Source organism: Sus scrofa, chromosome 2 (genome assembly GCF_054392235.1).
Source record: "Sus scrofa isolate SSC_HxYL_T2T_F1_AM1 chromosome 2, Sscrofa_HxYL_maternal_Yorkshire_Landrace_v2.0, whole genome shotgun sequence".
In the NCBI taxonomy this organism is placed as follows: domain Eukaryota; kingdom Metazoa; phylum Chordata; class Mammalia; order Artiodactyla; family Suidae; genus Sus; species Sus scrofa.
Window position 1 is genome coordinate 81964262 of NC_139384.1, and position 12986 is coordinate 81977247.

A 12986-nucleotide genomic window follows, 5' to 3' on the forward strand; every position below is an offset into this window, starting at 1 on the left:
GAAACTGAGTAGGCAAGGTGGGGAGAGAGATGCCTGTGGGTCTTGGGGTGAGAACGTAAGGAAGGGTCTTGGGGTGAGGAGGGGTAGAGGGGTGAGCTGGGTTTCCTAGAGCCTGAGGTCCTCCTCGCGGCCTCTGCTCCACACAGAGAGCAGCCCTGCACCCGAGATGGACAGTCTCATGGACATGCTGGCCAGTACCCAGGGCCGCCGCATGGATGACCAGCGTGTGATGGTCAGCGCCCTGCCTGGCTTCCAGCCTGTGGGCCCCAAGGTAGGTGACGTTCTCCCAGGGCTGAGGAGAGAGGAGCGGGACTGAGCCCACGAGCCCTGCCTTCCCACCCCCACCTCTGTCCATCATCTGGACAGGGGAATGAGTGCCTGGTCGGTCGGAGAGCCCACCTTGTGTCCCTTCCAGTCACAAGACCCTGGCCACTCCAACACCCCAGTTCAGAAGGAGGACAAACGCCCAGACAGGGCTGGGGAGGGATCAAGGTCATGCAGGAGGCATGTTAAAGTCAGAACCATGGCTGGAACTCATGGCTCCTGCTCCTGAGATTGAGAGCTTGAAGGAGGTGAAAGAGAAGAGACCCCCTTCCTGGGAAAGCACCCTGAGGGTGGAGGGCTCATGAGCTTGTGCACAGGACACATCCATATACCCACATCCATTTCACACGTACCCACCCACAGCTGGCCTTCTGATCAAGACCTTGGTGAGATCACCAAGATCCATTAGCTCCTAAATAGCACTCTAAATGTTGAGTAACTGAGGAAAGCAGGAGCTCAGGGATGGTGGGACGGGTGGGGGGTCGGGGGAGGCAGGATGTCGGCTGCCACATCCGCCCTCCCTCCAATGTCTGTGTTACTTCTGGCCAGCACTGCCCCGGGTCCCTTCCTCTGGCTGACCCTTCCTCATCCACAGGACGGAGGGCAGAAACGAGCCGGGACCCTCAGCCCCCAACCCCTCCTCACCCCTCAGGACCCGTCTGCTCTCAGCTTCCGTCGGAACAGCAGCCCCCAGCCCCAGACACAAGCCCCCTGAGGGCCTGAGGCATCCTGGGCCCCACTTGGCCCCTGAAAGCAGACAATAAAACACTTCCACAGGCAACAAAGAATTACGTGTGTGTTATTTCATGGGTGGAGGGGCTGGGACTCAGGCACTTGCAAGGCCTCAGGAGCTCTGCTGGGCTGCACGGAGAAGCCTTTCCTCCCGCTGCTTCCGTATCCTCTCCTTGAATTCTTCTAGCTCTTGGCGCTGGGGGAGGGGATGGGATGGGAAGGAAGGAGTGGTATAAACACCTCAAGGCCAGGACCTCTTTCCCACCACCCTTCCCCTGGCCCCCCAGACTGTAGCTTCAGAGTCCAGCCTCTATACTGGAAGCCTGTGCCAATTACAACCAGGGTCTAAGTGGGATTAGGTTCAACCTTCAGGGAGAGGGCGGTAAGGAAACCACATGTCCCTCCACTCTCAGTCCCATCATGGCAATGGGGAGCCAGGCCCCTCTGTCCTCTGGCGGAAAGAAGAATATGTCTCTTACCTGGTCCTCCTTCTCGGGGGGCCACAGCTCCCTCTGTAGGGACAACAACACAGTTGGAGCCACAAGCCAGGAGCCTCCAGAGCCCCACACCAGGGCCGGGTCGGCTCAGGGGAGGCAGACACTGGTGCCCAGCAGATTGGTGCCCCCTACCCTCCCCCACCCCCTGGAATGAACCTGTGCCCACCTTGCGCTGTATGACATAGTCCTCAAACCACTCGGCCTGATTCGCAATCCAGAACATAGCCACAGGGAAGGTGAGGTAGATGGTCATCTGGAAGGGCAGGAGTCGGATGAGCAGGGCAAGGAACTACTACCTCTGCCCCCACTGTGTGGGGGCTGCTCAGGGCCTGGAGGACCATTCTCTGGCAGAGACCAGGGATACCCCTGCAGCCCCAGAACCCCCCAAAAATTCCCACCAAGGGTACAGAAGCCACACACCTTAAAAAGTCTAGCCCCATAATCCAAGAGTCCTTACTGCTGAAAGCCCCCTTTGAGGCCAGGAGATTCCCTTTCAAAGAAAGACATGCACACACACACAGGCCCCGGGAGCAGAAGAGCTCATAGAGCATAAAGGTATCTCTTTGAGACCTCATTATCCCACCCCCCGTCAGACCCCGGAGAACCCCCAACCCCAAAAGGTCTCACGCTTCAGTCTACACCCCTAAATCTAAGAGTGCCTGCCGCACACGCACCATGAGCCCGAGATCTGCTCCAGAGCCTGGAGCGTTTCTTCCTAGAGCCCCCTCCCTATATCCCCCCTCTCAGAGGGCCTTCCTCACATGAGCCCTCCCAGAGCCCCCAGCCCAGGGCCCCCTCTTCAGGGTTTCAACTGTAAAGGTTGAAAGGCTTTCGCCCCCAGAGCGCCATCTCTCGGAGGCCCCCCTTTTCAGAGTCTCCTCATCCAGAAAGACCCGGCGCCCAGCGGTCCAACCGCTCCACTGCTCACTGACCCGAAACACCTCCAGCTTCACGCCCATCTCGCTCCTCTTGGGCTTCAAAGCCGCTTCCGCCCAAAACCAACCTTCCAGCAAGACTGCCGCTCATTAGGGGTCGGCGGTCTCTAGTGCTGAAACCGATTGGCCTGAGGAACTCTCTGGATGACGTCATCTTCGGACGCTTCTTCCTGTTTCCGGTAGCTGGCGCTGTCTAAGAGAAAGTCAACAACTCAGGCCGCGCTATTGGGAAGGGTTCAACCAATAGGAAAACGGATCTGGCCAGAGAGGGCGGCCTTCAGTCTGAGACGTCATTATAGCGCGACTCCTGCCAGTACCTGGAGCGCCCGGAAAATGGTGGTGATGGCGCGGCTCTCGAGAACCGAGCGGCCGGACCTCGTCTTTGTGAGTTCGCGGCGGGGCCGAGGATGGCTCGCGTGGGCACTCTGAGGCTTAGATGCCTCAGGGCATTGGGGCCTAGCCGCCCGAGGGAACTAGGCTAGAGCTTTGTCGGCCCGAGGGTAGGAAGAGCATTACGGGCCGGAGACGGGGACCAGGCTAGTCAAGAGCAAAGGGCTGGTGCTGGAGACCAAGTGGTCTGAGTAAAGAGCAGGTGGTCTAGATTAAGGGCTTGGCGTCCTGGTCCTGCGGCGGAAATGGGAACGCGCAGAGAATGGGAAGGAAGGGAGACGAGCTAAATCTTGGGAGGCCTGATATTTGAAGTAAAGGCATAGTGACCAGTCTAGGGTTCTGGTTTCAGTGGTAAAGTCTTGGTGTCCTGGGTAGTGGTCTAGGTCATGAGCGTTATAGTTTCTGGGATAAAGGCTTGGCATCTGAGAGAGAACCCTGGAATTGGAAGTAAAGACCTAGTGAGGTGAAGCTGCTCAGGCGATGGCCAGTGGAATCCTGAAGACTCAAAGACTTGGTGTTTGGAGTGGAAGCCTGGCATCTCCATGAGATTCCTGGTGTCTGAGTTAAAGGCTAGGCATCCTGTCCAAACCTTTCTCTCTGAGATAAGGGTCTAGCTTCCAGCTTCTGGAGGCAGAATTGAGCTAGACTCTGACTAGCGGGAGCCTGAGGTGCCAAAGGTCTGGTGTCTGAGAAGAGGTATATTGTGAAGAGGTAAGACATGGTGTCAAAAACAACAACAACAACAACAACAAAAAAAAAAAACACCAAAAAACTTGTTGTCTAGGGCAGAGGCTTGGTGTCTAAGGAGGCTGCTGATCTGGGCCAGAGACTGGGTACCAGAAGAGTGATGTCTGGGTGGTAGTCTCATGTCTAGCCTAGAACCCCGTGACCAAGGAGTCTGATGGTCTGGCTCAGATTGTAAGCAGCAGAATTCTGAGGGGTGAAAGGATAGATCAGAGTCCTGGGATATGGGCATCTGGTGACCAGGCTCTGATGGTGGGAACTGGGACCTGGGTAGGGGTCCGGAGCTTGGCGTGGAGTGGTGCTGCCCTCAGGCTCTGAGGGTAGGGTTGTCTTCTCCCCGTTCATCGGCCCTGGCAGGAGGAAGAGGACCTCCCTTATGAGGAGGAGATCATGCGGAACCAGTTCTCCGTCAAATGCTGGCTCCGCTACATTGAGTTCAAACAGGGTGCCCCGAAGCCCAGACTCAATCAGCTGTACGAGCGGGCGCTGAAGCTGCTGCCCTGCAGGTGAGGTTGGCTGCAGCTGCTCTGCCTGTCTCAGCCCCACCCCACTTGTCCCATCACACCAGAGCTGGCTAGTAGGTCCCAGGTGATTGCTATGTGTGGCACCTTTGATTGGTGAGCACACTTTCCCTGCCCATCCCCCCATGGGAGACTTGTCACCCCTCCTCAGACCCCTTCTCCCAACACTTGTCTCCTGGGGCAGGGGGAGGGTTTTAGGATCTGTAAAGCTGACCAATCACTGCCTTCCCCCCTCCCCAGCTACAAACTCTGGTACCGCTACCTGAAGGCACGCCGGGCACAGGTGAAGCACCGTTGCGTGACCGACCCAGCCTATGAAGATGTCAACAACTGCCATGAGAGGGCCTTTGTATTCATGCACAAGGTGGGGAGAGGGCATGGCTGGGCCAGGGGATGAGTAGGGAGGCAGGGCTCAGAGTCCAGGGAGGTGGACAGGGCCGGGGGTTGGAGTCCTGTGCCTCTGTGCACTCAGGGTTGAGCTAGACTTAGTTCCAGGGGGACGGGGCTTCTGGGTCCTGCTGCACTGAACGTCTGGTGTCTTTGTGGCTCAGCTGAGGTGCTGGCTTCTCCCCTCTGCTTCCAGATGCCACGGCTGTGGCTAGATTATTGCCAATTCCTAATGGACCAGGGACGTGTCACACACACACGCCGCACTTTTGACCGCGCGCTCCGGGCATTGCCCATCACACAGCACTCTCGTATTTGGCCCCTGTACCTGCGCTTCCTGCGCTCACACCCCCTGCCTGAGACAGCTGTGCGGGGCTACCGACGCTTCCTCAAGGTAAGCCCCTTGCAGATGGGGGGCGGGCCAGTTCCCCAAGTCAAGACTTTCCAAAAACTGGGACACTATGCTAACAGACAGGCTCCTTGAGACAGACAGGCTTCTGTCTGTGGGTCCTGTGTTTACTCTCCAAATAGTTTCCTAGCATCTCCTCTTTGTCAGGAGTTGAGACATGTTCTGGGGACAGCCTGGCCAAGACAGTCTCTGCCTGCCCCCAGCTTTCAGTCTAAGTTGGTAGCAGACATAACCCGACTGTGTAAAGCAGAGGAAAACTGCATGCGTGGGAGGGCAGGGAATGGGAGATAAATGGGAATGCATGATATAGGCAGGGCTGAGAGTCAAGGTGCAAGCAGTGTGGGGCTGGTGCGCAGTTTTTCTGAACTTATTAGTCTGTTATGCATCATGATATCCTTAGCATGGTGCTGTTTAGGTAGAGGGCTTATGAAGAAAGTAAGATCTGGGTGTTCCCACTGTGGCTCAGAAGGTTATGAGGTGCCGGCAGCTCATAGTATCCATGAGGATGCGGGTTCGATCCTTGGCCTCCCTCAGTGGGGTAAGGATCTGGCATTGCCGTGAGCTGCAGTGTAGGTCACAGATGTGGCTCAGATCTAGCGTTGCTGTGGCTGTGGTGTAGGCTGGCAGCTGTAGCTCTGATTCGACCCCCTAGCCTGGGGAACTTTCATATGCCACGAGTGTGGCCCTAAAAAAGAAAGAAAGAAAGGAAAACAAGGCCTGACCTGTTCAAGCTGGACCACCGATGCCTAAGCCAGACCATTCAGGGCTGAAGCTGGGTAAGGTGTGGCTCTGGCTGGACAGATGTGGCTAAGGCTAGCCCTTGACCGGGACTGTGGTGGGTGGCTTTCGGGAGGCCTGGCCTGGGAGGGGGTGTGACCAGGGGGCATGGCCCCACTGATAGCCTGCGGATGGGTGGGTGCCCAGCTAAGCCCCGAGAGTGCCGAGGAGTACATCGAGTACCTCAAGTCAAGTGACCGGCTGGATGAGGCTGCACAGCGCCTGGCCACCGTGGTGAATGACGAGCGCTTCGTGTCCAAGGCCGGCAAGTCCAACTACCAGGTGGGCCCTGGGTGGTGGCGGCAGCCAGGCAGGAGGGCTCGCCCCCTTGAGGCCACAGCTGATGCCCCTTCCTGCGCCCCGCAGCTGTGGCACGAGCTCTGCGACCTCATCTCCCAGAACCCAGACAAGGTGCAGTCTCTCAACGTGGACGCCATCATCCGCGGGGGCCTCACCCGCTTTACCGACCAGCTGGGCAAGCTGTGGTGCTCGCTGGCCGACTACTACATCCGCAGCGGTCACTTTGAGAAGGTGCGGGGCTGGGAGGGGGGCAGGGGGCTGGGGGGGGCAGGGGGCAGACGCGGTCCCCCTCTGGTGCACAGCACCATGGGACACCCATGGATGCGTATGTGAGCAGAAAACATGTGCAGATGCGCCACTTATGTATGTGTGCGTGTGCCGCACCCACTTGCCCTCCTGAAAGTGGGGAGAGGCAGGCAGTATGGCCCTGGCGGCAAGCGCACCGATCTTGGCTCAGCCAGACCTGGGATCTCTGGCTGTGGCTTTGGACCCATCGCAGCTTGGGTGTCCTCATTTGCAAAATGAGCATGACAGTCGCTCCCTCTCCTATTGGAATCCAGGCACTGGGTGTCTGATGTCAAGGTCCCGTTCCCCCACCAAGGCCTTGGTGGCATTACTGTCAGTGTGGCAAGCCTGGGGACAGGGGTAGTGTGAGGGAGCTCTGAGAGGTTCCCAGAGGGCCTGGCTGGGGCTGTTGCAGAGGGTAGGGCGGTGAGAGGCAGAGGAGAGCAGAGGGGAGTGGGGCTGGAGCAGAGTGAGAGGGAAGGGCTGGAGTGGGACTCGGGGAGGAAGCCCAGTCAGCCATGAGCAGGACACAGGAATGACCAGTCATGCATTTTCCAAAGGCCCTTCAGGCCTCTTCTGAGCAGAGTGTGCAGGCTAAGACCGGCAGCAGAAGACCAGCCAGGAGGCTGCTGGAGCCAAGCAGCCAGGCAGAGGCAGAGGGGCAGGACCAGCCAGGGACAGGCGCAGAGTGATGGGGCCTGTCATGGTGGGGATGCCCCTCACCCCTGCTACTAGCGTTTTCCGTTCATACTGCCCGTCCCCTAGGCTGTTGGGGGGGGTGTGACTAGAAGAATGTGAGCTGAAGAAGGGGGGTCGGGCAGGAGCGAGAAGTGCTTTGTAGCAATGATTGCAGACTCCGAGGCAAGCTGAGGTTAGGGTCTCTGCAGGGTGATTTGTCACCTATTGGGTCTCATTCAAGCCTCATACTGACTCTGCATAGTGACAGGGGCTGTCACTCTTGGTTTACTGATGAGCTGAGGCGCCCCCCCCCGCCACCCCGATCACTCTGGTGGGGCCAGGGTTCCAACCATGGAGCTCTGTGCTGACAGCTGGGTGGCCCCAGGGAAGAACCCGCAGGGGTCTGATGTGAGACTCATGCCAAGGGTGGTGCTGCCAGGTGCCCTGTGTCCAGGCGGTGGGCACATGGGTCGATCCCCTGACAGCCCCCTCCTTACCCCTGTTCCTGACCCCTCAGGCTCGGGATGTGTATGAGGAGGCCATCCGGACTGTGATGACCGTGCGGGACTTCACGCAGGTGTTTGACAGCTATGCCCAGTTCGAGGAGAGCATGATTGCAGCAAAGATGGAGACGGCTTCGGAGCTGGGGCGGGAGGAGGAGGGTGAGCAGGAGGAGGGGTTCGCAGGGGTTGGGGAGTCCTGGGTGCTGAGTGGCTTGGGCAGGGGGGAGATGTGGGTCTTGGGGTCAGTCAGAGGCCATCAGAGAGGGAGATTGAGTAGGCGGTGTGCTTAGGGTCTTGGTAAGCAGCTAAGGCTGGGGACACAGCTGGACACTAGTGGAGAGGGAGGACCGGGGGGCATGATGAGGTCTGGAGGGGTTTCCAGAGTAGCCTGGACCCTGGGCACGTTGTGGGGTCTGGGTGGCCCTGGGACAGCTCAGACTGGGGTCAGCAGGGAGGGAGTGCCCAGATGGCCAGTGAGGGAGCCAGAAGGGAGAGAGGGCTGAGAGACGGAGAGAGCCAGGGGGCCATTTGCTGAGGCTCTCCGCACTGTTCCCGGCTCTCCCCTTGGGTCCCAGACGACGTGGACCTAGAGCTGCGCCTGGCCCGCTTCGAGCAGCTCATCAGCCGGCGGCCCCTGCTCCTCAACAGCGTCCTGCTCCGCCAAAACCCGCACCACGTACATGAGTGGCACAAGCGTGTGGCCCTGCACCAGGGCCGCCCCCGGGAGGTGGGTGAGGGCCCCACCCCCAGAGCTGCATTCCCCTGCCCACCCCCCACTCCCCGGCCCACCCAGCCTGACCCAGCTCCTCCTGTCTAGATCATCAACACATACACTGAGGCTGTGCAGACGGTGGACCCCTTCAAGGCCACCGGCAAGCCCCACACGCTGTGGGTCGCATTCGCCAAGTTTTATGAGGACAACGGGCAGCTGGACGACGTGAGTGTTATGTTGCGTGTGCACATCCTCGGCCTGCACGCCCACAGGCGAGCAGGGTCTCAAGCTTGGCTTCTGCCCACTCTGGCAGGCCCGCGTCATCCTGGAGAAAGCCACCAAGGTGAGCTTCAAGCAGGTGGACGACCTGGCCAGCGTGTGGTGTGAGTGTGGTGAACTGGAGCTCCGGCATGAGAACTATGACCAGGCTCTGCGGCTGCTGCGGGTGAGCACCAGCCCAGCTTGGGGGAAGGGAAGGGCGGGAGGGGCCCCAGGGCTTCCCCTCAGCGCCTCCCCATGCCATCCCTGCACCTGCAGAAGGCGACCGCGCTGCCTGCCCGCCGGGCCGAGTACTTTGATGGCTCAGAGCCCGTGCAGAACCGAGTGTACAAGTCTCTGAAGGTGTGGTCGATGTTGGCCGACCTGGAGGAAAGCCTCGGCACCTTCCAGGTGAGCTGCCAAGACTAGGTGGGACATGCACCCGCATCAGGGGGGCTGCTGACTCCGCCCCTGACATGCTCCAACCCGCATCCCCCTTCGCCCACAGTCCACCAAAGCTGTGTACGACCGCATCCTGGACCTGCGCATCGCCACGCCTCAGATCGTCATCAACTACGCCATGTTTCTGGAGGAGCACAAGTACTTTGAGGAGAGCTTCAAGGTGAGGAGGTCCCTGCCTGGGTGCCTGGGGCACTGTGTTCGTCTGCTGGGGCTAACGGGGTGCTGCCCACCTGGCGGCTTGAACAACAAATGTATTTTGCCAGTTCCACTGGCGGGAAGTGTGAGGTCAAGGTGTTGGCAGGGTTGGTTTCTTCTGAGGTCTCTTTCCTTGGCTTGTAGAGGCCACCTTCTCACTGCACTCTCATGTGGTCATCCCTCTGCATCCTTTTAGTGTCCCAGTCTCCTCTTAGGAGAATGCTAGCTGTACTGGAACCAGGTTTATCCTAATGGTCTCTCTCTCTCTTTTTTTTTTTTTTTTTTGCTTTTTTTGCATTTTAGGGCCGAGCCCATGGCGTATGGAGGTTCCCAGGCTAGGGGTCGAATCGGAGCTACAGCTGTTGGCCTTCACCAGAGTCACAGCAATGCAGGATCCGAGCCGCATCTGTGACCTACACCACAGCTCATGGCAACACCAGATCCTTAACCCACTGAGCGAGGCCAGGGATCAAACCCGCAAGCTCATGGTTCCTAGTAGGATTCGTTTCTACTGCGTCACCATGAGAACTCCCCTAATGGTCTCATTTTAACTTACTTATGTCTTAAAGACCTCGTCTCCAAGTACAGCACCTCATGAGGTGCTGGGAGCTGGGGCTTCAGTTGGAATTTGGGGGACACAGGTCAGCCTGTCACAGGCACAGGGTCCTGTGGGGGGGGGCGGGGGAGGGGGGAGTGAGGGGGTGGGAGGAGGGTGTCAGTACAGGTGTGTGCAGTTCCTGCCCTGCTGCTCGGGCCAGGGGTCGTAGGCACATGGGGTGTTTTACACGTGTATATATACACGTGAAGAGGCCCTGCCCCACTGCCGAGAGTTTGGTTGTGTACACGTGGGGACCGTGCATGTACACGGATGGGGAGGTGGTACCTATACAAGGTGCCACTGCTGCCTGAGTGGCGGGCCCCACCCCTTTGCCTGAGTGGGTGAACCTTCTCCCAGAGCACTGGGCGCCAGTGTCTGAAGAGCAGAGGAGCCACCCGCCTCTTCAACTGTAAAGTCGCTGGCTGGTCTTAGTGGGTCCTTGTCCAGCTCTGTCTTTGGGGGCCTTGCTGTCTGTTGAGGGAGACAGGCAGCGGACAGGCCCTCCTGGCTGGGCCGTGCTTGCACAATGGCAGGGAGAAGCAGGACCAGAAGGGGTGGACAGGCCAGGCGCCCACTTGCCGATCCTGAAGGAGACTTGGGGGTTTTGGTTGTGGGGAGTCTCCCCCTGTGGACTCACACGATTCCCCCTTGGGACAGGCATATGAGCGCGGCATCTCGCTGTTCAAGTGGCCCAACGTGTCTGACATCTGGAGCACCTACCTGACCAAGTTCATTGCCCGCTATGGGGGCCGAAAGCTAGAGCGGGCACGGGACCTCTTTGAGCAGGCGCTGGATGGCTGCCCTCCCAAATATGCAAAGAGTGAGGAGGGCCAGGCGAGCTCATTGGAGGGCGCGGGGAGGGGGGCATCCGGGCAGCAGCCACGGACCTCTGACAGCCTCTCCCCCGCCCCTTTTTGTTCCTGTCACAGCGCTGTACTTGCTGTACGCGCAGCTGGAGGAGGAGTGGGGCCTGGCCAGGCACGCCATGGCCGTGTACGAGCGGGCCACCCGGGCTGTGGAGCCCTCCCAGCAATACGACATGTTCAACATCTATATCAAGCGGGCAGCTGAGATCTACGGGGTCACCCACACCCGGGGCATCTACCAGAAGGCCATTGAGGTGCCCACCGCAGGGGGTGGGGCAGGGGGCTGGGGTCGGGAAGAGAAGGGCAAGAAGGGGTTCTGCAGGCCCGGGATCCAAGCAGGCCTGCGCGTTGGTGGCCTCAGGGCAGGCCTGCCAGCCCGGGGGCCAGCCTGGGAACCGCCTGGGCTCCCCCAGAGGGGGGGTGCCCCCCCCATCTCACATGGTGCGCTCCCTGACCTCTCCTGACCCCACTCAGGTGCTGTCGGATGAGCACGCCCGGGAGATGTGCCTGCGGTTCGCCGATATGGAGTGTAAGCTTGGGGAGATCGACCGCGCCCGGGCCATCTACAGCTTCTGCTCACAGATCTGCGACCCCCGGGTAGGGACGGGTCCTGGACCGGGATGGGTCTGGAGCCGGCAGGTGTGGGAGGCTGCGGCCAAGCCAGCCAGCTCATGTCCCCGGCCCCTCCACAGACTACCGGGGCGTTCTGGCAGACATGGAAGGACTTCGAGGTCCGGCACGGCAACGAGGACACCATCCGGGAGATGCTTCGCATCCGCCGTAGCGTACAGGCCACCTACAACACGCAGGTCAACTTCATGGCCTCCCAGATGCTCAAGGTGTCAGGCAGCGCCACGGGCACCGGTGAGCAGCTGTGACCTAGCACTGGCCTCCTGGTCTGGGAGCGCAAGGGTCCACTCTGCTTCCCATTCCCTGGGCCCAGATTGGGGGTGCCCGGACACCCACAGCAAGGTAGGCACAGAAGGCTGAGGACAGCCCAGTGTCTGACCCCCACGCTTCATCCCTGCCCGCCCCGCAGTGTCCGACCTTGCCCCTGGGCAGAGTGGCATGGATGACATGAAGCTGTTAGAGCAGCGGGCGGAGCAGCTGGCAGCTGAGGCCGAGCGGGACCAGCCTTCACGGGCCCAGAGCAAGATCCTGTTTGTGAGGTGAGGGCAGGCCCTGGAGCTGGGAGCCAGCCAGCTCTCCTTCCGGAGGGGAGGTGCTGGGGGGCTGCTGGGCCCAGCTGAGCAGCGCAACCCCCTCCCCCGCCCCAGGAGCGACGCCTCTCGAGAGGAGCTGGCCGAGCTGGCGCAGCAGGCCAACCCAGAGGAGATTGAGCTGGGCGAGGACGAGGACGAGGACGAGATGGACCTGGAGCCCAATGGTAAGAGGCCAGCCAGCCAGCCAGCCAGCCAGGCAGGGTGACGGGCAGAGGCAGGGCAGGACCCCCGCCTGGAGAGTGACCTTGTTCTCCTTGCCTCCCCCAGAGGTGCGGCTGGAGCAGCAGAGCGTGCCGGCTGCCGTGTTTGGGAGCCTGAAGGAAGACTGACTCCCACTCCCACCCCCCACCTCCCCCGCTCCCCCAATGAAGCTCGTGTTTGTAAGTTCTGGTCTGATCCTCCTTCCTGCCCGCCCTCTCCTGCCTACCGACCAGGGACCAGGTGCCCGCAGGGATTGCCAGCTCAGTAGCGCCCTGCCCCCCATCCCCAGATTGGCTGGTGTGGGAGGTGGGGCAGCTGGGCTCCAGGCCAGGGCCCATGCCCCACCCTCACCCGGCAGAGCCAGTTCTGGACTCTGCGAGGCCAGTCTCTGCTGCCTGAGGCCTTGAGCCTGGAGGGGGCCCCTGCCCCACCCCCGACCCCATCACAAACCGCTTCTCCCTGGGTGAGGGCACCTGCCTCCCTTTGGGAAGAGGCTGATCTGAGAGCTTGGGAGGCACCTCTTGCCCTGGACACGGGCCAGGAGCCAGACCTCCCTCAGCCATGGGCCACGGCCAGGGTGTGGTCCTTAGTCCTAAGCCCTGGGAAGCCATTAGTGGGCTCTAAGCTATTAAAGGATTTTAAGCATTCAGGGACTTAATCAGATTTGTGCCCTGAACAGGCCAGGCAGGCTGCCATGGGGACCAGCCCATGGCAGGTGACTGGAGACGTGAGGAGGCCCAGCCTAGTGGCCTGACTGGGGGGGCGGTCAAAGGGACAGAGAGAGGTGAGTGAGACAGAGAGGCCTTCAGGAGGCGAATATGCGCGACTGGGTGGCATTGGGGAGGCTGGTTCCCCACCCAAGCTGCAGGGGGATGGGAGCTCAGTCAGGTTCCAGCGTGTGGTGGAGCTTCTGCACCTGAGACCCCAGTGGCCTCGCCAAGGAGGCAACCAGAGCCTTCGATGTGGTGCTCAGACAGAGGAATCCCTGG

The 12986-nt window shown here is 60.2% G+C and overlaps 3 protein-coding genes across 8 annotated transcripts in view; 2 read left to right on the forward strand and 1 right to left on the reverse strand.

Moving 5' to 3' along the window:
* Window positions 1-1106, forward strand: part of PCP2 (Purkinje cell protein 2) — a 47906-nt gene extending 46800 nt beyond the window's left edge. For all 3 annotated transcript variants that reach the window (XM_003123152.5, XM_013987340.3, XM_021083915.2), the window contains exons 4-5: window positions 147-271; window positions 920-1106. In XM_003123152.5, the coding sequence (XP_003123200.3) occupies window positions 147-271; window positions 920-1039 (245 nt within the window). In that variant the 3' untranslated portion in view covers window positions 1040-1106. The remainder of the gene's footprint in view (window positions 1-146; window positions 272-919) is intronic.
* On the reverse strand, window positions 1106-2613 carry PET100 (PET100 cytochrome c oxidase chaperone). 4 transcript variants are annotated; one of them, NM_001097466.2, is given in 4 exon segments: window positions 1106-1252; window positions 1536-1568; window positions 1720-1806; window positions 2486-2531. In NM_001097466.2, coding segments are annotated over 4 exon segments (231 nt in total). In that variant the 5' UTR covers window positions 2513-2531; the 3' UTR covers window positions 1106-1168.
* A 167-nt stretch (window positions 2614-2780) lies between these two features.
* On the forward strand, window positions 2781-12180 carry XAB2 (XPA binding protein 2). The gene is made up of 19 exons (XM_003123151.6): window positions 2781-2872; window positions 3980-4128; window positions 4384-4507; window positions 4727-4924; window positions 5864-5998; window positions 6083-6247; window positions 7497-7641; window positions 8058-8209; window positions 8300-8419; window positions 8508-8639; window positions 8732-8863; window positions 8961-9074; window positions 10365-10527; window positions 10637-10827; window positions 11048-11170; window positions 11266-11437; window positions 11613-11742; window positions 11851-11960; window positions 12064-12180. Exons 1-19 carry the CDS (start codon window positions 2822-2824, stop codon window positions 12123-12125), a joined length of 2568 nt encoding a protein of 855 aa, XP_003123199.3. The 5' UTR covers window positions 2781-2821; the 3' UTR covers window positions 12126-12180.
* The last annotated feature ends 806 nt before the right edge of the window (window positions 12181-12986 follow it).